General features: G+C 39.7%; 1 protein-coding gene across 1 annotated transcript in view; it reads right to left on the bottom strand.

The window, feature by feature from the left end:
* cbl (Cbl proto-oncogene, E3 ubiquitin protein ligase) overlaps window positions 1-23863 on the bottom strand; it is a 36183-nt gene extending 12320 nt beyond the window's left edge. Inside the window, exons 1-5 of the mRNA XM_034862555.1 lie at window positions 23717-23863; window positions 18550-18797; window positions 3226-3372; window positions 1886-2042; window positions 73-194 (exon numbers count right to left, since the gene is read on the bottom strand). Of these exons, the coding sequence (XP_034718446.1) occupies window positions 73-194; window positions 1886-2042; window positions 3226-3372; window positions 18550-18797; window positions 23717-23863 (821 nt within the window). The remainder of the gene's footprint in view (window positions 1-72; window positions 195-1885; window positions 2043-3225; window positions 3373-18549; window positions 18798-23716) is intronic.
* Window positions 23864-24505: the final 642 nt, after the last annotated feature.

Below are 24505 nucleotides of genomic sequence, written 5' to 3'. Positions count from 1 at the left end.
AACACCACATATTTATTTAGATTGCATTACAAAGTTTGTGTCTCTCTGCATGAATACGTGTTTTTTTCTCACCTGCCAGGTTTGTGGATGAACTTCTGCAGCCGTGCTTTGACCTCGTCATAGGTGAGGAAGGCCATGTACCCTGGGTGAGTAACTGCCAAGCTGTTCCAGTTCCGCAGCAGCGACGACCAAGGCTACACACAAACACACGAAAGAGAGAGAAAGTGACTCATCTGATGTGTGAGCGAATGGACAGAAATAATAGTATGAGCAGAGTAATGGCGAAATGTACTGCCTCACGGCTGACGCTAAAACAACCATTTACTTAGTGTGATTTATGATAGCCATTTCAACCTGGGAGAAGCAGTGTAACATAAGGTCCTTAAAGCAGAATTTGCAACACTTAAAACTGCATGCAACTCATCTGGTACCTTCCTGAGCCACAGAATGAGGAAGGTTAAATGGATATGAGCAGACTGCTTCCCGTGTTGTACATAAAGCAGGCAATAGTCAACTTTACTTTTCTTTCTTTAAAACGACTTGGCCCAATACAAGTCTAGTCCAAACAACAAGGAGGAAAAAAATAACATAATTCATACTACCCCTTAGCTGACTGAGGACGGTAGTAAATTAAGATTAAAAGTTGTATTATTATTATTATCATTATCTTTATACTGTCTTCTTTCTCTCTATACTGTATTTTGCTGAAAACTGTTGCTGGAATTTCAATTTCAATTTCCTTGCGGGAGTCATCCCAAAAGGATTAATAAAGAAAAGTCCAAGTCTAATAAAGATAACAATGCTGCATATCACCTAAAGTCTACTGCCTATCAAGAAAAGAGCTCAACTGACAACAGGCTCACTTCCTATTCTGCCTTTGAGGACATTTAGAGAAGGTTTTTTTCCGTGTAAGGGCGGGTCATAGGAAATGTCTCTAATCTGTTTAGGCTTCATTACTTCTGTCGGTGCTCTGCACACAAGTAGCAGGGGATTAGTCTCTGAAGGAATAAACAACATACCCTACTGTATACGACATATAACAAAAGAGGTTTTACACAATAATTTTATTTAATTAATAAATTAAAATGCAGCAAGTTAAGTATACAGATGAGAGGTATAAAACTTAAATTGTTTACATATGGTACTGGGTTAATTATAATATTGATACAAAATGCTTGCTCTACATACAATGGATAAACTCTGGAGATGATGCCTGAGAAACGCACCCTAGTGTGGTCTATCAATTACAAAGTTGAGTCAAGGTTTGGCAAAATAAACAACTCATAAACTTACAATATATCCATGCTCTACAGCCCCAAAGTTACATTTTTTCCAGGGAATCTCCCAACAAATTGTCATCCTTGTTGTTTATTATTCAACTAGCGGTAAGAAAGTACAACCTTATAATAAAAACAACATGATAATGTAATTAAGGATTGATGATTTTAGTCCGGCTCTCTATCTGGAAAAAACACAGACCGGCCTGGGCCTTATAAAGCAACATCAGACATCCAGTGAAGAGGACAAAGTCATTGGTAAACATTTCTATCTGTACTGGTTGAGCAGAGCGAAGGAAACTGTCAACTTCAGTCCTGTCTGACAGTGTGAATAAGTCTGCAAGCATCCTGCTAACAAGTTGATAGAGTTAGCCAAAAAAAAGTGACAGATTCGCTAAAGTTCATGATGTGCTGCTCAAATGAAATTTGTTTCCAACACCAAGACTAACAGACTGCTACGAATTACTCTCAGTCTTCTCTATCACCCTGTTACTTTGCACATTTCAACTCTCATTAACTCACAACACAATGACAACACAAGGAGAACAGTGCAGAGTGTGTGTGTGTGTGTGTGTGTGTGTGTGTGTGTGTGTGTGTGTGTTCACTACCTGAAATAGCCTGGTGAAGATGTCGAACTCAAAGACAGAGATGTAGTCATTGCAGGTGAGGTCTATGGTGGACTTGAGGGCCATGGCCTCTAGTCCGGAGCTGATGGGATGAAACTCATGGAGAGACTGACGGAACATCTTCCAAGGTACAATGGTCCTGTAACACGAAAAAACAAAACACATGACAACTTCCCCTTTCAAAAACTGAAAAAGAACATCAAAAGATCATAACTCTTATCTTATAGGTGCAGTGACATTGATTAGAACTTTGGGTAACTTGGTCTGCCGCATGCTTCTTCAGGGCATCATTAGCACTTAATTTACTCGTGCCCCCATCCAATACACCACCCAAATGTCTAAAGACAGATATGAACTGCATTTCCAGTAAATCTTTAAATTCTAATTAATTTTTAATAGGGCTGTGCAACTAAGTCCTCGAAAATGACTATTTTGCACTTTATGTTTACAAGTAAACTCTTATTTTGTCTTGTGTTCTGAATTTAAAAAACAAAGTTCAAACGTGAAAAGTATGATGGGAAATTTCAGTTTGAGGTGTTTTCACTGTTGATTTGTTTCACTGTTTTTAACTTCAATGAATTCAACATCTTTCCAAAAGTCAATGAGTAATATTTAAATTAAATTATAATAATTTCAATAAGGACCAAAATAATTGTGATAATGATTTATTACATAATCGACCAGCCCTAATTCATGAGTGAATGCTATTTGTTAAGTGATTTTTCAGTGCGTTGGTGGCACATGCTGATGTGATGCAATTATTTAAAGAGAAAGCTACGAGATATGCAAACAGATACATTGCAATGCACTCAGGGCAATATTTGCAAAAAACAGTAGTTTCCTTTCCCAAATGGTCAAATGTTGGTCAGTTCCTGCTGAATTTTTAAGATATTCATAAACCCCACAGCTATCTGTTCTTGAAGTTTCATGTTGTCGAATTATTTTTGTATAACTACACTTGCTGAAAATCTAACTTAACAGTGTGCAATTGGGGATTGATTACCTCAAATGTGTGTGATCATACATTCCCATGTTTACATGTCCAGATCCACCCAAAACACATGTTTAAGTCAACAGAACTGTATTCAATAACCCAACATTTGTCCCAGAGAAGATATTTATTGATGGTGAAAGAAGAGCAAGGGCACGGGAATCAGTGCTCTTAGATATCACTTACATATTCTTTCTGTAGTAACTTTGCATCATATTAATTTTTGGGGAAAACCCTGTTGGTGGCCCCATGGGGTTCCAGGATCCCAGTTTCGAAACACTGGGGCATTATAATGTTCAATGCATGTAAAGTAATATAGAATTGGACTCACTTGTCCCCGAAGGCGTGCCTCCAGAACTCTGCAGCGTCTGCCTTGGTAATGCGGAAGTTGTCACCCTGAAACAGACCATTTGGGAAGATGGCCTTCAGCTCAGCCAGCATGTGGCTGAAGATCAACGAAAGCTTGGTGAGGTTCCGCCTGTAGAAGTCAACAGAGGGGAGAGTGTGAGATTTCACGTCTTTACTCATTGCACTGATGGTCAATCCTGATCATGTTTAAGAGAGTTTAGCTAGTGTTTAGTTAAGTGTTAAGAGTTATTAATGATGTTCATTGAAAAAAGATTTTTTGTTTTGCTTGCCAGAGATTTTTTCTCATTACCTACCAAGGTTGGCATTTGTAGAAAAAAAAAGACAGAGAAAGAAAAACTAAACAATGCAGTTCTTTGGAATTATACATGCACCAGGTGTCACCAAGTAGCCACATAAGAGTAAAAAGTAAAAAATGTAGATTTAACTTGTAGCAAATTTGCATTATTTTAAATGGGTCTTTGCACCAAGAATGATACTGTTTAATGAATTATTAATTGTTATGTTCCAAGTTTGCCAATAGTGCTATAAGCCATACATTTGCAAATGCAGGGGAAAGTAACAACATAATGAGTACTGCTAACATTGCTTAGTTTACATGATAAGAAGTAGGAACCAACTTTTTCTCTTGTAGATGAAATACTGGCAAAAAGTGAAATAGAAAAAATATTCAAATGTGCATCAAACATAATTTCCGTAGTCAACTATAAATAATCTATTTAGCATTTCTGTTGGTTAAACCATCTATGGTAATGCAAAACAAAAAAGCAGTGATGCGATTAGCCTGACAATAATACAAAATTTACTGTCTAAAACGTCTTGTATTAAAATATTTATTATTAGTTTTATGTATTTAGATTTTTTTACTTTTACACTTGCTTTCCAAACATTTCAAAGTAAGTTAGATCATTTGGCTTCCAAATTAAAAAACAGTTACAGCTTTAGTGCGCAACTTTGTGATATTAATGAACATCTGTTTCATTGCCAAGACATTGCCATCAGCTCCACAGACACCAGTTTTGTTTTCATAACTTAAAAGTCATCATGGGGGAGACAGAAACAATGCACTATAGCTTAAAGATAGCAATAAATAGACCCACATCATACCTTTGTTTTAGGGGTCAGGCGTTAACCCTTAAATAGAAGGCAACTAATAGTTAAATGTGGAATCTTAACACCTTTTTGTTTGTGCAGGCATATTTCTGGCTACATCCCTCTTCTCATTTGTTTGATAGCTTGTTTCTTCATTTTTCTCAGTAAGGAATTAGTCTTGACAAAAGTGCCATTCAACAGTCAGGCTGGATGAGCTCTCTGAGATACATAATTTCTCATGGTCCATCGGTAGCTTTGGGAGGACATTCAACTGTGTCTGTGTGGAGGACAGTGCGTTGCAATCCACTCGGCTAGCTTCTCTGAATAGTTGACCAAAAGCTTAAATTGTCATCACCACCACTGGAAATTGAGGTTTCCTGGTTTGTGATATATAATTTTCTACCTAAAAGAGGATAAAACAAACAACAGCTGAGTACACAGATGCATATAGATGCTGCCATTGTTGTTGGGTAAAATGGATGGGTGGTGCTTGTAGATTAGCCTGGTATTAGCCTGGCCTTGGTGTGTGAAATTAGGATTGGGTTTCAACTTCCCAGAAAAGAAAAATGCATGACAAGTTTAACAGTAACGCTACATTTGTTTTTACTTGTTTTTCCACAGGGCAAACTCAGTGACTATTCAATTTGGTTCTGACACACGAGGAGGCCAAGTGAATGAATGATTAGCACTTAAAAAAACAAGGGATTCAAATGTAAACTGTACACTTCCAAAAGGTTTCTGCTTGGTGATTTCTCCCACTGTGGATTGTCACATTGTGGATGCTTCCACATTACAGAAATAGTCACCGGTCCAGAGAGACACACATGTTACTTACACACACGTAAGAGGTGAAATGTAATGAGAAGAAGAGTATAACTGAGGAAGACAGGAGAAACAAGAGAACGAAGCCACACAATGTCACCATACCCTTGCACCCCATCACAGCATTAGAAGTGTTGTGCTGGGAAAGACATGATTTATGAGGCAGCACAGAGGGAGATTGTGCTTGGCTGTGGTGCAGGGTGAATTGACATGCACAAGAGAGACAGCAATGAAAGCGTGGCTACACTGCAGCTGCCCTACACTACACTATGCACCCTATGAGTCAAGCGAGGGGGGAGTGGAAAGAGTAAATGAGGAAGGAGGACAGTGACTGAAAATGGATGGTAAAAGAGATTAATGTATGTAGAGAACCTGCCAAAAATACACCAGTGCTTGTTAGGGTGATAGTTCACCTTAGAGGGAGCAGACAACAATCTGAATGAGAAAATGCAATGCTTGCAAACTGAAATAAAAGCCTTGTGTTTATACCCTCTCAGCAGTAAAGCACCTCTAACAGTGAACACTTGTAGCTGGATTTCTAATCTTTTGAAATGCTTTGCCCACTTGAAATCTACAGCAAAAGACTTGGAGCCAGATGCAGGGACTGTATGTCTTCGAATGCAGGGCTATCCTAATCAGTGATTCAATGTGGAAAATGCGAAAACTACTCTTGGCATTTCCCTGAGGAGCTCGTACATGAACATGACAGCAGTCATGAATGTCTTCCCTTTCCAGTGTCATCACAGAGTGTTTGGGACACTGCATGTCTGTGTGTTTTCTTAAGCAGCTATCACTTCAGCAAGAGGTCCTCCTGTTTCCTCTGCCTTTTAGGCCTACTGAGCCTTAAAGCCGCAGTCTCATCCATTCTCCTGTCAACCTCTCTCTACCCTGTGCTTATATCCAAGTTACAACAACCCCTTTCTTCTTTACTTTCATCTTCAAGGTAATCACATGAACACAGGTACACTCTCTCTCTCGTGGAATTAATATCTCCTCCTCACTGAGAGCTTTCATTTCCACATCTAGGTTATTTTACCATCTTATGAATCCACTTATCCACTTCCCTCATCTTTGAACTTGAAACATTCATGGAGGCTACTTAGGGCTTATAAATTCTACTCTTCAAACCCACCATTAAATTTCATTTCTAATTCACCCACATATGCTAATGATATGTTTGAAGATTCTCACTGCAAGTCACAGTTTCTGTGGGCTGAAATTCTGGGATCTAAAGAGGCAAGAGGCAACGCTTGGGCAATGTTCTTGAGGTCTGTCTAACCATTTTATGGGCTTGTATTAGTAGTGGGGATGCCTTGATTAAAGGCTGGGTTGGTAATGTTGAAAAGCTAGCAAGATTAAAATGTAACATCTCCTGAGGGCTTCGACCCACACACAGACATGCATGACTTCATGTTTCATTGAACGCTTAGCAAACACCTAATATTATCATACTGAATGTTTAAAACAAGCATGACTGCTGTTATATGGGGATGCAATATGGGGAGGACGCAAATTGAGCTCAGGGTCATTCACAGTGGCGGTGCCAGTGATTTACTTTTGCTGGTGCTATGGGGTTGCTCGCCGTTTCACACAGTATTCATGTAGCACACATGGTAACGATAATGATACTTTCATATCTGTAGTGACTTAATATATCTAGATAAGCCACTGAACCTGTTTCAAACACGTTTTCAGGGCTAGGAATAAACCAATGTCCTGTGCGCTGTATAACTTTGGATTCGGTGATCCATTTATTCACTTCTGTAAAACACATTTTCACTTTAATGTTCTGCTACGAGACAGGGATAAGAGTGAAGTTCTTGCATATACTCCTATTGGATGAATCCTCACCCACTGTGGCCTAGCCATGCGATCCCCTGGTCTAATGTCTTTCCGGCTGGTTGGTGACAGCTTCACCATATGTCTCTGTCTCATTTACAGGGTTTTTGATTAAGTCTCCACATGTTGATGTTTAGGTCGTAAAAAAAACGACCCATTACTATTGTTACACTCACTTTGGTAATCCTAACGGCTCCAAATACTGCACACTTCTGTGTAAATACGTTACTGCGTATGTGTGCTGCACCCACTGGCTGAATAATATCACCTGTGTTTGCTTCACGTTTTTATTCTGAAAATAATTGGTTTGTTTTATTAATGTGTTTGTTCGTTTTTTTAAATATAAATTAACACATTAATGAAAATATATTTACTTTACACCACAGCAATTCATTGGGGGTGCTGAGCGGGCTATGCTCATATACAGGAGGGGTAAAGTATGACCAGCGAAGCAAGGAGGGATCTTCATTGGTTCTTCCCAAGCGGACCGCAAGGCCCTGATTGGTGGGCGTTTTTACAAGATTACAGCAGCTACAGATGACGGATCTTTTTTGCTCCTTTTTTAGGGCCCATTAGTTATTTACAGCTGTCGGGGTGTAAAGACCATTTCAAACAATATTATAAAAAGTGTATAATAGTTACCAGCCCTGTCTTTCACAGCAGTGTAACGTTAACGTCTTTAACAGAGCTAAACACAAATCTTCGAGCTGCTATTTAGCTGGCTAACCTGTCACTATTAGCGTAAGCAGTGGCTTATAAAAAAGCCTTTCTGTCACCCCTTTAATCCAGGAACAGTGAGAATTAGTGAATGATTCCTAAAAAATGTCTGAAACGATTAACAGTAAATTGTAGGGTCATGTAAGTAGGAGCTGACTGAGCAAGCTTTAGGGCAACAGTTTGCGGTGAAACACCAGCCTAGGCTTTTTCTACACAACATATATACAGTAAGTCCAGATAGACTATGTAACATCAAATATCCATATTGTACGTGTATCCATATTGTACGTGTAAGTCAAGAGCCAGAAAGAGAATAAATGTGATAGAAAACACGAGCCTGACTGGCATCAAGCTCACAGGGTGGCACAGCTGTCTCTGGCACGAGATTTGCACAGTGAATGAGACTTTGTTGTGTTTTATTTTGTCTATCTGATAGAGAGAGCCTTTAAAAGGCAGGCTGCATATTATTTTGAAACTCTAAACTCTAAGATACAGATTCAAATCTAATATGTAGCAATATAGGCCAATATCTGGTTAAGCATCCCTCCATCTCTTTCAGTCTGTGTGTCCCTCGATCTTTCACTACCAGCTTTTTGTGTGTGTGTGTGTGTGTGTGTGTGTGTGTGTGTGTGTGTGTCTGTGTCTGTGTCTGTGTGTGTGTGTGTGTGTGTGTGTGTGTGTGTGTGTGTGTGTGGTAAACAGCACTCCTACAACTGATGCATCTCTTTAAGCTGCAGTCCCAACACACGCAATGCAGAGTCAGTGGGACACTTCCGTACAGAGACTGGTTTGCTGACCTGCTCTGGATTGTCATGTCTATGGTATTTTCTTTTTCTGTCTCCCACTCATTCTTAACCACGACAACAAGAAAACCCCTTTCTTTTTTTTCAAACACTAGTTGTTGTTTTTTTGTCCACCATCCCCCTCATGCTATAGATTGACCTCTGACCTTACAGCTGGCTGCTCCCTTCCTGTTTCCTGCTGGCTGTGATAAAGTAGCTCAGCTAGCACCACACTGCCCTAATACACCACAGCGAGCAAGGGTTAACCTTACAGAATGAGAGACTGTCTGGATTGGCAGACTTACAAGTCGCTGTAATACCATCATGCAGCTGTACTAGCTTTTCTTCTTAAGGCTAAAAGGGAAATGCAGATGAAACACGAGCTGAGCCTTGTAACAAATCTACCAAAAGTTATTGTCAACATTTCAGTAGATGAACAAAGCTAGTTCAGGTGTAAGTACCTTGAGGACAACTACACTTAGAGTTTAGCTTAATACTTACATACCCATGTTTGTTTTGCTTTTATATCACTGCGTCCCTATGGAATCCATTTCAATGTAATTTGAGGATTTTTTTGAAGTCACTAAATTGATTGCAATAACTTGCATTACAGGTCTGAACAAGTCTGTTTCTGAGTTTATCAACGTGATGTCTTCAAACACATATCGACATCTTTCACCAATTATTTTGTCAGAAAAAAAATTGCAAATAGGAATTTTAAGAGATGAAAAGTTAAAGTACTCTGATTAGATCAAGAGGTTCATGTGACAGGGCGTTTACTACAGGTAACATGATGTGACTTCCAGTCATATGCAAAGCATTTACACTGTGTCCAGTCCACCCTCACAGGTTTTGATCTGGTCATATTAGCCTACAGCAGTTATTCCAACCGAATGAAAATATATTTCAAATGGTGGATACAAATTATAAAGATAAAACATAAACTACTAGTATTTCACCCCAAAGCACTAATTCCTAGTCCTGTCACTCAGTTCAAAAACGAGCTAATGTTGGGAATTCTTAAGAGTCTGTCAGATTACATTTAGGCACACTCTTGATAATCCATTAGCAAGGAAGCATGTAAAATGTTTGCAAAGTTGCATGCATCTGTTTAAATAATGCCTATCATTAAATAATGCTGCGCATCGGAGTGTGAATGGGTGTGAATGTTTATCTGATGAGCAGGTGGCACCTTGTACGGCAGCCCCAGCCACAGTGTATGAATGTGTGTGAATGGTGAATGTTTCCTGTAGATGTAAAAGCGCTTTGAGCAGTTGTTAAGACTGGAAAAGCGCTATATAAATACAGCATATTTACATTTACATTTACATAATGACACGTATTTAGGGAAAGGGAGCACCCGCTTTGTTGGGCCAGGGTTAATACTATTTTGGACACTGAACTTAATAATGTGGCGAATGTTTACACAAATAATATACAGAGAATTTTTAAAAAAAAATGTAGATGATGATGCACTGGGAAACACAATGGATTCATTCTGTCTTACCATTAAGCTCCAGTCATCACTTTATAAATGTAGCTTTCTGGAACTGGCTTCAATCCAGATATCCATCAGGAAACAGCCATGACACAGCACACACCCACACGCACCCACCCACGCACACACACACACACACCTGAACTGAACTCTGACATCGTCACCACATTTAAGAGTAAACTTAAAACTCTCCTCTTTGATAAAGCTTATAGTTAGTAAATGAAGAGTTGCAGCGTCCGCCTCAACCGGCCAACATGCTTCTCGTCATAGTCGTCAGATTCATCTGCCAGATTATCAATAATATAATAAACTAGAGAGAGGCAGGGCAGTACAGCCTGACGAGGCTCCTCTCTTTACCCTGTCTCTCTTAGTTATGTGTTAGTAGTATTAGACTGCCAGGGGAGTTCCTCTGACACACCTGCTCCTGTCTCCTTTAACTTTCCCTTTGTGTCCATTACCCAGAAATGCCTGTTACTAACCTAGCTCTGGGGAGTCATTCGCAGGGAGTCCTTATGATCTTTCCCCCCCCCAGCATGTTTCATTGGATCAGGGAGGCTCCAAGATCATGGTTGCAGCTGTCACCGTGGTCCTGCTACATCCTGCTATGCTTTGTGGTGCCCTGCTACGTTCTGCTGTGCCTTGTAATGTTGTGCAGTGCCCTGCTGTGCCATGAACTACTACAAACTAGTATTTTTAGTCACTGTTCCATTATCTTTTACTGTGACTATTATTGCCACTATTCATTCTTTTCAACCTACCAAGAGCCTGGGACTGTCTGAGGTTTCTTTCTACAAGGGAGGTTTTCCGCGACACTGTCGCACTGTTGCTTGTTCTGTGGAGGAACTACTAGAACTGTTGGGTCCTTGTAAATTACAGAGTGTGGTCTAGACCTACTCTATCTGTAAAGTGTCTTGAACTCTTGTTATAAATTGATACAATGAATAACACTGAATTGAATTGAGAAATGACCCATGCACACTCAACGGCTTCCTTACTCAAACCCTTAAATACAAAAAACTAAATAAAGCCCTCAGATTGTGACAGCAAAAATAAAGATAGTTAAAACTACAGAAAACACCACTGTTGAGCTTAATCCTCTCTATACACTTGAATAGCCATATCTTAGTGCATATCTGATCTCATTTATCTCTGTGTGCATAAACAGCAAGTGCTTGTTGTACCCTGTGGGGCAAAGAAGCTAGTGGATTGCATCATACTAATCACCATAATCTAATAGTGTGGGGACTACATAAATTGGCTGCTCACTGTCACATAAATAACCATGATTGTCTGCTATTTGTGTGTGTGTGTGTGTGTGTGTTGCGTGTGGTGTCTGGTGTGTGGGACTCTGCAAATAGAGCCCCCAGCTACAAGTTAAGGCATATGTAATTGAAGCTGAAACACCCCCAACCTCTGAAGAGTGAAATGTGTTTCTATTGCAAGCTGTGATAGCCGTTTGGCTGCTAGGCTAACCGCTAAAAGCTCCCCTTGCTTACCAATCCATCACTACCAACTAGCTTACTCACTAAGACTCCCTGCCGTGACAACACAGAACACTTTTTGTCCCCTGATTAATCTCAGGTTGTACTGAAAGATGAACCAAAAAGGCAGCATGTCCAGTAGGAGGGAAAGCACAGAACACCAGAGATGTGAAACAACACTGTTCCTGTCTTCGATATGAGGCTATGCTACGGTAAATCACCTTCAGAATTAGACAATGCAGCCAAAGTTCAGTTTGGATGCATGAGTATGAGTACCTATACCAGATTAGGCCAAAGATATAAGGGTTTTATTATTACAATTTCTTTACTGGCAAAGTTCACAAATAAACAACAGATAAGTGGCTTAAAAACAAAGAGTTATTTAGCTAAACTAAATGTTTCACTTCTGTGGGCCACCCAACACATTAACTATTTCTCCTTTTATCACCTTCATCATCTTTTATTTTAACAGTTTGATAGCAGGGGACACAGTCTGTGGGGAAACACGAGAGTTCAGGTTAAATCTACTCTATATTGACGACGTTTCACTTCCGGGATTGCTTAGGTGCTGCCGGAAATTCCGCCAGATGTCCCTAATTTTGTCACCTTCTGCTTTCTTTGTGTGGAAGTTCTAAACTCTGGTTGATTTATGAGGACTACGGTTAATTGCACCTCAGATCTCTGCAGGGTAAATCCAGACAGCTAGCTAGCTAAACTATCTGTCTAATCTGAGTTTTCTGTTGCATGACGGAAACAACCTTTGAATGTACACATTCCACCAAAACAAGTTCCTTCCCGAGCCTTTCCTAGCAGAGACACCGTTGCTCCATCTGGCGCGAGGCCAAGACGATTGTGAATGGTTTAAAGAAATGTCAATAAACCAGAGTGTGTTTTCTCCCATCCCAGAATGCTGTGTAGACTAGCCAGACCCTCTTCCGCAGCGCTGTGGATTAAAGTCTGGCAATGCAAGGCTACGTAAAATCCAATCCTAGACCAGCAGGGAATAACACATGCAGCAGACCACTCTCTGAGCACAATCTTTACACCTCAACAACTATACTGTATCATAAAACTGTCAATGTGAGTCATGTCTAAATGTATCAACAAGTTTAATCTTTAATAGCAAACAACCCATTGCTACATATTTATTTTTTATATTCTTACGAGTGGGAGTAGCTACATCACCAAACTAAACGTACCCAAGCAGCTACTGATAAAACAGGAATAAATTATATCCATGCAAACTTTCTCCAGCAATCATTTTCATCTGACATTATATATTGCTACATTTCGTCATTGCTCCATGCAATACTACAAACACAGACCTTTCCTACAGTATCAGAGCAGTAGTGATCAGTTGGGTTTTCAGATAGTCAAAGTTGAGAGCTGTGCTCTCACAGACAGACCTTTGTTTCACATAGGCGTCAGGTATGTTTACAGAAAACAGAAAGTCATATTTTAGGATGGGTCTGTCATAGTGAACAAAAATAGAAATGGGCGTCAATCACATTTGCAAATACCAGAGGTACTGTGCCATATAATGCCATGTTTTTCTTTGTCCACAAAGGCTTGACTTCATAAATCATTGATAACACATGAGTACATTACTGTTAAAAAGCTGCAGAATGAATTTCATGCTCTGATCTGTTTTGTCTAGGATTGACAGTATGAGCAAGATGTGTTTGGATAAACAAACTAAATACACAAATGTATGTACTGACAGTTACTGTGTAGTGGCATTAGCCACAACGGTGCCAAGCACCTGTCCCACTCACTGAAACAAAGGCCTCATGCTGCCAAGCGTGCACGTTTCACCACCCCTATGTTTCAGACAAAGACAACACATTGTATTGGGAAGACCCAGGTTTCACCTTAACAGTTAGCGTTTTTATAGTAAACTCAAATCTTAAAATAAACTTAACCAGTATGCACATACAGCCGTTACTACTAAAACATTTATAAAAACAATGATGAGTAAAGGGAAATGGATTCAGACCATTGTTGAGTGAAAGGTCTTCAAGGCACCTGACACTAAAGCCTTAACAGTAGCTCCGCTGTAATATTACTGAAGCATGTCTAGAATGTATTTTTCTATTGTGAAAAGGGTTGGAGCTATATACGCTGTTAGTAAAGTATAGAAAGAGTAAAGAAAAAGAGGGGGCAGTAAAGTATAGGGTTAGAAGATGTGTCTAAAACCGTTAATTAACCATAAGTATAGGGTTGCAAATAACCAGTATGATAGATTTATTGTTTAGCCTTTAAAAAGGTTAGAAATTAGTCAAACTAACTACTTATCAATACATTTGTTGATATTTGTATTTCTACTAGCTAATTGATTATTTGACTAATTGTTTCAACTTTACATGTGTGCAGATGTTATTGTGTATAACATTGGGAGAGAGACAACATTTTAACCAAATACAGCTCTATTGAGGAATACTTGCTTTAAAAGTAAGTCAACTAATGCCTTTATAATAGCAACAGAAGTCTAACAGTGTCTAAAGATAACATACGAGACAAATTAGACCGTGACTAATTTACACCCATCTACGAATAGTATTTGTATATTTATTTTAAGTATTATAATAGCCTTCAGGTTACATTCCGCAGTGTAGACTGTCCCACAGTGCAGTTACGTCACCCTGAAGCATATGAGCCCACCACTTCCTGTGGCCAGCTGGACCTATCGACAGTGGTCAGGATGCAATGGCAGCTTAGCCCAGGAAGATCAAAGAGACTCTCACAGAGAGGTCAAAGCAGTCTCCAGTTAGACTAATGGAGGAGGGGGTTAAAGGGCTTTTCTGAGGACACATTGATCAACCCTTCTACTGTATTACTCTGCTGGGGGACTTAGGAATGTTTAGTGTTTAATTTATGTGTTTCTTTAATAAATTAATACACTGGCTATAGACAAAGCAGCTGTGATGAAAACCAAGAAGAAACTCAGGCAACACTCTAATTTCTCAACACAAAACAATTAACCAAAACCAATTAGCAAACCATTTCATCAAGAGATCACAGTTACAACTCACTAGTAGCTTCTGTTAATAAAGAAGTCCAATACTGAACTACCACACTTCTGTACTTAGTGGTTATGTAGGAGACAAGTGAGCCACAGCTAAATGCCTGCCAGCTTTTGGTTTGTGGCTTTTAGAAATATCTAGAGCTAAAATAAATAGTTGATTGAAATTTAAACAGCTTCTGTTTTGCTAATAGTTTCAGTAATTCTTGTTATTTTTTTTAATCTACCTACTTCAAGGGAGCCGCGAGCGAATGCATCAAGCCAGGTAGGTAATGACATACAGGAAGGCCACAGGGCAGCTGGATACTTAACAAAATAAAACAAATTTCAAAATAAAAACAACCAAGTTAATGGTGATTTTGACTGTCCTGGTTTCGCACCAGTGTCTAGAGCAAGACTACTCAGGGAGCGAGAGAGAGAAATAGTGTAGAGGAGAAGGATCGCTTTGTGCGGAGAAATGCGCGGCTAGTATAAACAACCAGGTACGAGTAAGAGAAAATTGTCAAAAACACACTCATTTCTGTATGCAATACATTGGTTTTTCTGTGTAAAGCCATAGGAGGAAGTAAGTGAAGACAACAAGTAGGAAGTGCTGACTATGTTGTGTTGATTCTGACTGAATATCGGCTGTCAGTGTTAATAATTTAGTCTCGCTCGCGCTTGACTCATTTTCATCCTCACTCTCTTCTACTGTGAACAACATCGAAGCCCCCCCCCCCCCCCCCCCCCCCCCCACCAAAATTATATAAAAACAACAGATATATGGCACATCTTACTCATGCAAGTCAACTTCTACCTAGTTAAGACTTAGCACACTGTTGCTCAATAAAAAACAAATGCAAGCTTTAACTGCACAACTCAACTCCACTTTTTCTCTAAAGCTACAACAATCAGTTTGGGACATATGGGAGTGGGGGGCTAGATAAATAAAGGCTCTAAATCTCTGGGGAAGACATAGTGGAGAAATTTGTACAGCATCACAACACAGCATATCCACCCACGCTGTCAGGGCTCTGATGAAACATTCGGATTGTTCACTCTGACTTGAAAAGGGTTATTAAGCCTCCGTGGAGTAATATAAGTCAATAATTATCAAGCACTAATATTGATTGAAGTCACAGTGTCAGTGTTCTCATATTTTAATTTCATTGAAAAACACAGTGAAAGCAGTGTATTATCAAACTATTCTGTATGCATTCAGGCACTGAGATAATCTTTATCCTGGCTGTTCAACTTTCAGCCTAAGCCATGTGCTAAGCTCAGCTGCCAACCACATACTAGTCTCTCGAACGGCTCAACTTCATTGGTTTATCCTATAGCATTCTTAAGTGGGCTGATACTCATTGGTTAGTGTCACTGCCAATGCCTTCTCCACACAGACAATAGAAGTCTTTGTGTGTAATGCCTAGCTACGTGGTGTGTGTGTGTGTGTGTGTGTGTTTCCTCTGCTTTACCAGAAATGTCTTTCTCTTCCACCTCTTTGTGCAATGAAGTGATGATGAAAATAAATTTCACAGTTCAAGTTAAAAAGGCTAAAAGAAAATCAACCACCAGCTCATGGTAAATACGGCTTCCTCTTCTCTCTGGTTGCCTTGTAGTGGGGTTTTTCTGTCTGCAAGATTAACGTCATGGCAGCAGAGAAAGAACAAGGTCACTAAGGAACTGAGCAACAGGATGCGTTTGTATTACGTTGGACTGGCTAGATAAACCTAATTTTGCCTAATTTTCTCATAGCAAGAAGTGGTTTAACAAGAGACGGAGAGTTAAGGTGTAAAGTAACTTCAGAAAACAACACATCTAGCAGTTTTAGTGTCCCTTTAAAATATAATGTTACATTAAATTTAAATGGCAACAATTAAAAAAAGGATAAGGTCAAGGGTAAGGTGCAATATGATTCAAACGAGTCCCTGCCAAACTTCACTTCAAAACATTCACTAATAATTAATGAACTCCTTTTCAACAGTATTTATGGTCTTAGCTATCTATCCACTTCCAGGTCTCCTTTTCCTCACATTATTTTAGGCAAAACCAGAAAACTCTTAAAGCAGCTTTACATACAACCTAAAGTAAAACTTACTTCTCCCTTTACTTAAGTCTGTAGGAATACAGATGTTTTCTTGCAAACACTTAATGTACAACTCAAGGTCATGATATAAGCCTGTAACAAGACATACAACAGCACCACAAACACCGTGATACACGGAGGGCTATCTGCTTCACACTGACCATGCTCAAGACAGCTCACCTGTTAAATCCTATTGTTAAAATGATATTGAAATTTATGACGCTAATGGCGTTTTTTCGATTGCACGGTACCTACTTGACTCTACTTTTTTGGTTTTCCATTACAAAAAAAGTCCATGGTATCTGCTAAAAGGTAGTTTTTTTTAGTGCTACCTCAGTCAAGCTTCTAAGCAAGCTGAGGCCATAGCAAAAGGTGACGTGAAAACCTGCAGACTACTGATTGGTTGGAGAGAATTGTCACTATTCCCTGCGTCATCTTTGCTAGCGACAGACGTGGGGTGTTCTGAACAAACCCACTGTGTTTAAATAGTTTAGCCAGAGTTTTTTTTTTTTGGGAAACTAAATACGTCTTCTGGCAATGACAACGTGCCGAGAATCAAAAGCAACACACTTTGGTGTGTGTCACGTTTGGTCACGGCAGTTTCCTGCTATGACAACCAGCCACGCCTCGCCTCGCACATGAGTCGGTACTAATCTGCAATGGAAAGAGGAGGATGGGGCAGGGCGGCCGAGTGGAGCCGAGGCAAGTTGAGCAGGTATCATTAATGGAAAAAACACCACAATACACAAAACCGTGTAACCACTTTTGATGCGGTTTAGGGATGTTGGTAAAACACAATAAATGTACCAAATTTCAGGCCATTTTTTAACTACACCCCTCGGGTCTCGGTTTCTGTCAAATCATTTCCACACCCATTTGGTGTCATTGTACCACAGACCAATCCAAAAGCTCCTGAAAACATCAGCTAGCTTTAAAAAAAGACACCTTGACAACACGGTTTTAAATAAGTATTTTGCCTTTTCACTAAGAGCAAGAGAAGCTACCGCCCCGGAGGCAGTTCAAGAGAAAATACTGGGATAATATTTGATACTGTTCCATATTGTGTAGGAAACTCCTTAAAGAAACCTAATGGGGGCTATCTTAGTAAGTCATTACGTACAGTACATAATGTCTGTTACAATTTTCTTTGACAGCATTTGCCCAAATCATCCAGATAACCAAAAGACATAGCCTTCTGTAGAGATACAAGCAAGGAGGTAAGACCAGCTTCATCCAGCCAGAGAGTCTACTCATTAACACAATAACTTTTTGTTTATAAGAGGCTCAATTTTGTCTCAAGGTCTTCTTTGGTATCTTGTCTTCAAAAGAATGACTTTTCTAATTTGGTATTTTATAAACAAAAGAAAAAAAAAGGCATATCTCATTAATAACACTTCCATAAGTCCCTCCACAACTGCTTATTTCTAATATACTTGTGTATCTGTTTTCAGAGGGACAGAGACAGATTACTGAATGTAAAGGAAAAGAAAGACACAGATGGAGGCAGTTTGATTTAAAAAAAAAGGAGCATTACAGTAAGACAGCTACAAGAAGAGACACATGTTCAAGTAGATGGTAGAGATAGGGAGACACAAAAACAAAGTGACAGGCAGACAGGCAGCTGTAGATTAAGCGCCATTCTGACCACAGATGCTCACATGCTCAAACCACATCTCCTCTCTCCTCTTGTTTTGAGACATGTTGAGCTACAAGCACCCTGGGGGATGTGGATTGGTGCAATTGCTCACTCTGTGACTGTGCAGTCTTAATTATTCAAACCAAATGAATGAATGTGAGGTGCGAGGTTGTCGCGATACAAAGACTTCTCACTTCACGTTCCCGTTTCAAATGGGTTTGTTCAAGCCCTACAGCTTGAGAAGAGCGCACAGAAACCGCATGGAGCCTTACACTTCAAGAATCATATCCCCTTAATATTAAGCTAGCTCCAACATTTGTGTCAACTTTATTCACCTGGGTTGTGAGTTCTCCTCGTACATGCGTTCCTTGCCTTCCTTAAACAAGCTGATGGTCTGCTTGGTCTTCTTGGTTAGGTTCTCCATGAAGACCCGGAAGTACTCGTTGTCCCCCAGAGTCTCCATTTTGCCCTCATAGCGAGACAAGATGGTGCGCAGGTGCTGGTAGGTGTCTGGCAGCAGGTCCAGGATGTAAGGGGGGCTGTTCTTTAGAGCCAATTTGGGGTTTTGGCACAGGCGCACCACCTGCAGAAAGGGAGGGATGTGAGGGGGAAGACATGATACAGTTAGAGACAAGAAGTGGGTGCAAGAAGTAAGGTAGATGAGAGAAAAATTAGACAGAAGATGTGTTAGAAAGAGGGTGGTGATCAAAAGGGAAAAACAATCTGAGTTGTCTATAACACCGCTGCAAGTGCATTTCTATTCTGTACATTAGTAAGACATCTCTATTAAAGCATTCATCTTTAGTGCAATATATAGTCAGTGAGCCCAGATAGAAGACATGCAGAATGGAAAATGCCAACAAAGGCAAAAACTAAGGTTCTTAAAATCCCTGTCAGAGTCAAGCTCGGAGCTTTCAGACTGTGGCAGGTCTACACTTTATTTGATGGCACACACTGAGTATTGTGACTTTAATCCCTTATGAAGTCATGAGTTATTGCAGCACTGTCACAATACTTCCTCTTGTTTCTACACAAAAAATATGAAAGTGGAACAATACAAAAGGCATATCTGCATCTATCCATGGACAGTTTCTGGTCTCATTGTGAAGCTAATTATCTCCATTTCCTATTAATTTACAATACAGACGTCTTTTTGTAGTCATGCACAGCAATGCCTTATTACGTGACAACCATGTCAACAATCAGTCTGATTCTCCATTTCTTCAGCATGTTTTGAGAAGCTGTCGATATGTTTCTTACCTTTTACTTAATCATTTCAATCTTCAAACACTATTTAGGGACACAAAGTCAAACAGCTCGACTAAGATCAATCATTGACACAACAAAGGGTGGATTCTGTACTGGGTGAGCAGAGAGCTAATGTTCTTTTAGACTGCTTTATAACAAATGAAAATTTAGACCTCCCCTTTCGATGGTCAGTCAATGTGCTTGTTCACCGTCGTTGTCGTTGACCATTACAAAAGACACTGGTTGGCAAAAAAGAACACTCCAAGATGAAGCTCTGTATGGTTGCTGTCATACTTACCACTGCATTTAAGCCTAACTTACTTGCGTTATGGCAGCGGCACAAAACTACACTTTCATACATTTCTTAATTCAGGGTATTGTATCCTGATCTAAACCTGATGTGAAACAGAGCTAGGCTGTCAGCTTCAACGGTGGCCAAACAATTGCATGTAATCAACCATCAATTATGTGAGTTTTAGAAAGAAATATGGCAGGAATCGCATTACAAGAATGTCAGTTTGAATTTCCTTGACTCTTCTTTTTGGAAGCCATCAGTCCGTCATTAGGGGAAAACAAGACTTGAAAAGAATTAGCAGGACATTTTATAATCCATCAGAATATAAATTAGCTAGGCCTAGAAACACAGATTTATCAATTATCAATAGGTCTCAATAAACATTTATTGTAAACATATTGAATTTCATCCCAGTGAATTTTGGATCATTTGCCTGTGGTTCATACCTGGGTGATTTGACTAGGCTCCACGGGCAACTGAACTGAAAGCTAATATATCTTCAGTATCATTACCTACACTGTGCCCTCATTCTGTCAACCCTTCTCCAGGTCTCAAAATGCAGTAGGTCCACACTGGTTATGTCTGGGACCAGATAGACTGTTGCCAAGGTTACACCACTAACATGATTATCTACCACGCAAACACTTGTACCCATAACTCAGCCAAACACATGTGCATGCACGAATGTACGAGGCCACAGCTCTTGCGCGTCAATGTCAATCAAGGCTACTGTCATGAAGTAAAATATTGACTGCCTCAAAGCTAAACTGCATCCCACTCATCACGCTCTCTGTGTGTGTGTGTGTGTGTGTGTGTGTGTGTGTGTGTGTGTGTGTGTGTGTGTGTGTGTCAGTCTCTCCTGGCTGGTTCTACACCTAGCAAGAGACCTGGTATATTTTGTAGGAGTGTAAATCACACATTGTATCACATTAGGATATAATATTGATTCTTCGGATAATGATACCATATACTGATATTACAAAGTCTGCCACGACATGATTTTGATTCAATTCACAGGCCTGTGACCAATACAAGTCCATTTAACACAGTTACATTTTTATACCGTATATTTACATAAAGTAAATAAAATAGGATTTGACAATTTCATTACTAAGCTCTTATAGACATTTAAATTAAAAACAAACTACTCTTTTTAATAAAAAGAAATATAGAGTGGGGATTTCAAAATAAAAGGTGCATCTTAAAAATGATATTTTCACTTTGTAACGATAACATTCAATGGTTGAGGATTGAAGTGATATATTGATCCCGTTTGATGTATTCTTACACCTCAAATATATATTTTTTTACCTTTAGCTGTAAACAGCAATTTTGTTAACCATCTTATCTGGGTTTGAAATACAAAAAACAGATAGAAACAAAAAACTTTCTAGAAGAGTGCTAAACATTCAATGAGAACACAAATTAAATAAAGACTGACGTTATAGTGTTACTTCTGTTTTCTTTTGTGTTAGGTACGGTACCTCCCCAAATGTGGAGAACAGTCCAGCCAGATAATCTACCACAGTGAAGCAAAAGACCTGAAGTGTGTTTTTTTTTAAATAATAGCTTTGTAAAATGACTTGGTCTCTTAACAATCGATCAATGTATTGTTACACCTCAAATATTTTGTACATCAAGATCAAGTCCTTTAAAATGGTTAACCAGCTTGATGGGAAGAAGTTAATTATTATTTTTTCTTCTTCTTTACTTTAGCTGTAAACAGCAATTTTGTGTTTCCTTGTTTCTGCAGAGCTCAGAGACTGTTTCTGGAAAACATATTTTTCCATATGTCTAGTAAAGCTAAGACAAACTAAAATTAGTTAATTCCCACAATATGGATGTTTTCACCAGAAAATCTGAGGACAATGGATACAAATTATGTTTTAGACACAGCAGTGCCGCTGTCTTACTGAAAAAGGAACACAATTAAATGAATGAACAAATGAATGAATCAATGTGCTACCCTAAAAGGGCAGTAGATCATTTTTTGTCTACCAGACACCGTGACTGGTAAAACACAAAATTTAGAAAAAAATATTTTTCCTTTAATCATACATCTACATGTCAGCATAAATATAACGTGACAATAGGACTAGTTGTGATTTTAGACAAGAAGATTTTTAAGGAAATGTTATCAATATGAATATGATAATTTACAGGTTTAGATATAGTTCATTTCACCCAACTACAATGGTAAGACAAACTCATAAATGTGTGTCACTGACCTTTACTTCAGCACAACATTGAAATAATAATATTCATAACATCTTTAAGTAGCATATGACCTGAAATTCACTCGTGGTTAACCGTCTGGTTAAATAAGAAAACACTGCCAATATTTCCAAGTATGGCTGATAGTGAAATTATCCACATACAACTTCAGGTTTTGAGTCCTGAATAACTAACTAGCAATGCAACAGCAGAGAGAGTAACCACAACATTTAATGGTTAAACTTTTAAGGCTTACAAGTTTAATTTTAAGCTTAAACCTGATGCAGGTAGCTTAACTTGCAACACACTCTTGCTCAGGGCATCACAATTTCAGTGTTTAACTCAAAGGCTTAAACACAAGAATTCAATAATCTAGGTTTGTTATGCTGAACAGTTTAAGAAAAGGTTGTGCAAGTGGAAAATTAGCCTTTTGCTTTTGATAAAGTTTAACTAAGTCCTGTGCGGGAGGTATTTTCAGAGAGCAACTGCATTTTTTTTTCTGCAGGTGTTGTTCTACAGTATGCTGGGCTGTGGTTTTTCTTTTTGACTGAGCAGAACAATATTTCCGCTGCTATTTTAAACATCTTGGTGGTGTAAAAATACTTTTGGTCTTATATCCTTTTTGTAAAGGTAAGATACTCTTTCACCTTGGTGGTATTGCCCCTCAAATGTTTTACTGGATCAGATGTCATATGGTAAATTATTCTCATACTGTAAACTGCAAAAGCTAACCTGGCTGTGCAGGTGGTTTAAGTAGTATAGGGCCAGCTCTTTAATCATATTATCTAGGTTTGCAGACAGACACAAAAACTTTCTAGAAGAGTGCTAAACATTCACTGAGAACACAAATAAAATAAAGACTGACGTTACAGTGTTACTTCTGTTTTCTTTTGTGTTACATACGGTACCTCCCCAAATGTGGAGAACAGTCCAGCCAGATAATCTACCACAGTGAAGCAAAAAAAACTTAAGTATGTCTTTTTAATAATAGCTTTGTAAAATGACTTGGTCTCTTAACATCAGAGCTCTAAACAAAGGCCTCAAAGAGGAAGAGGAGACACAAAAGAGTGTATTGTCTTCCTATTCACTCTAATAGTGCTGTGTGAATCTCACAGGAAACTAGGGGTCAAACTGCTACACTTTTTTCCGAGAAGTGAAGCTGTGAATGGAGTCTTCCCGGTGCAAGAGCATAATTGGCCGAGTTAAATTTACACATTTCTTATCTTTTCAGTGCTTTGTTAGTTTACAAGGGCTGATAGACAGTTGACTGCAAACATTTCAGTGACAATGTACAGGAGAACTGTTTCCACCCACTATAATTTCAGTTAACTGCCAAATCTTCCTTGTTTTTTCATGCCAGTGTTTACGATACATCATAGTATTTAAACGTGGTCAAACAACTAGCTAGTTACCAGCAAGTGGGAGAGCACTAGCTAACAGATGTAATAAATAAACCCTTGTTCTGTTCGTGGGCTAACGTCAACGTTAGGATGCTTTAAAAGTCATTGTAATTTACTCTGGTACGAGGAAGCCTGGCACATACAATGAAAAACCACACAGTTTCGAAAATTAGCTTAGGTAAGCTAACCATGTCTTCTCCCCGCTGAGTAGCTAGCTAACTTGACGTTAGCAACGCCAGCCCTGCAGCAGCCGAAGATTAGCTAGCTTATCGCTAGTTAGCTGCAGTTAGCTATCACCCATAGGCATCAAACGCGCTAGTTAACGTTAATCAATAACTTACGAACCTTGTCCATTAGTTTCCAGCATTTCTCCACCGTCTTTTTGTCCACGGCCCCGGGCTGGTGATGGGAGTGGAGGTGGTGATGGTTTGGCTGGAAGGCATCCTTCATCATTCCGATAAGACCCCCGCCTTTCTTCAGGTTCCCTGCCATGTTCGGACTCGGCTATGGTCGGCCAGAGCGCCAGAGAGGCGAGGCAGGGCAGGGGTCAAGGGGACCGAACCGCCGCCTGGAGTTAGCTGGACCGGGTGATGGTGATCCGCCAGCACCCCCCGATGAGGACAGCCCCCGAGTGGCGAATCCGAGCCAGGGTCCGACGGGGGGTATAGCGAGGGAGGGGTGACTATAGGATAAAGATTCCCATCAGTAAACCCAGCATCAGTTTGTCAGATAAATGTCCCGAATACGGCTAAAACAAGCACCTCAGTCACTCATACCCTGTGCTGCAGCTAGCTGTGGTGCTCAGTCTCTCTCTGCAGGGACCCACGCAGGCTAATTAGCAGAGAACAAGACCTGTCTCTGCTCACCCCTCAGCTTGAGGACAATGGCATCGTTTCTCTGCCCAGAAACGTCGTGGACTGGAGTGTGTCCTCTGCTCTTGACAACCCTCGATGTCGTTCCCCTTTTTGTCAGCAGCAGCTCTTTTCGCTTGAGCTGAGCCCTGACGGGAAGTTCAGTGTCTGTGTGACAGTGGCAGCCCTCCTCTGCGGGCTGACGACAGAGAGCACTCACCGATGAATGAGGAGAAAGTTGCGCTTAAAACTGCGAAAGCTTCACGGACATTAACTAGAACAG

This window comes from Etheostoma cragini, chromosome 3 (genome assembly GCF_013103735.1).
Source record: "Etheostoma cragini isolate CJK2018 chromosome 3, CSU_Ecrag_1.0, whole genome shotgun sequence".
NCBI lineage: Eukaryota > Metazoa > Chordata > Actinopteri > Perciformes > Percidae > Etheostoma > Etheostoma cragini.
The sequence above is the reverse complement of the archived record's forward strand: the minus strand, read 5'-3'. Positions and strand labels throughout refer to the sequence as shown.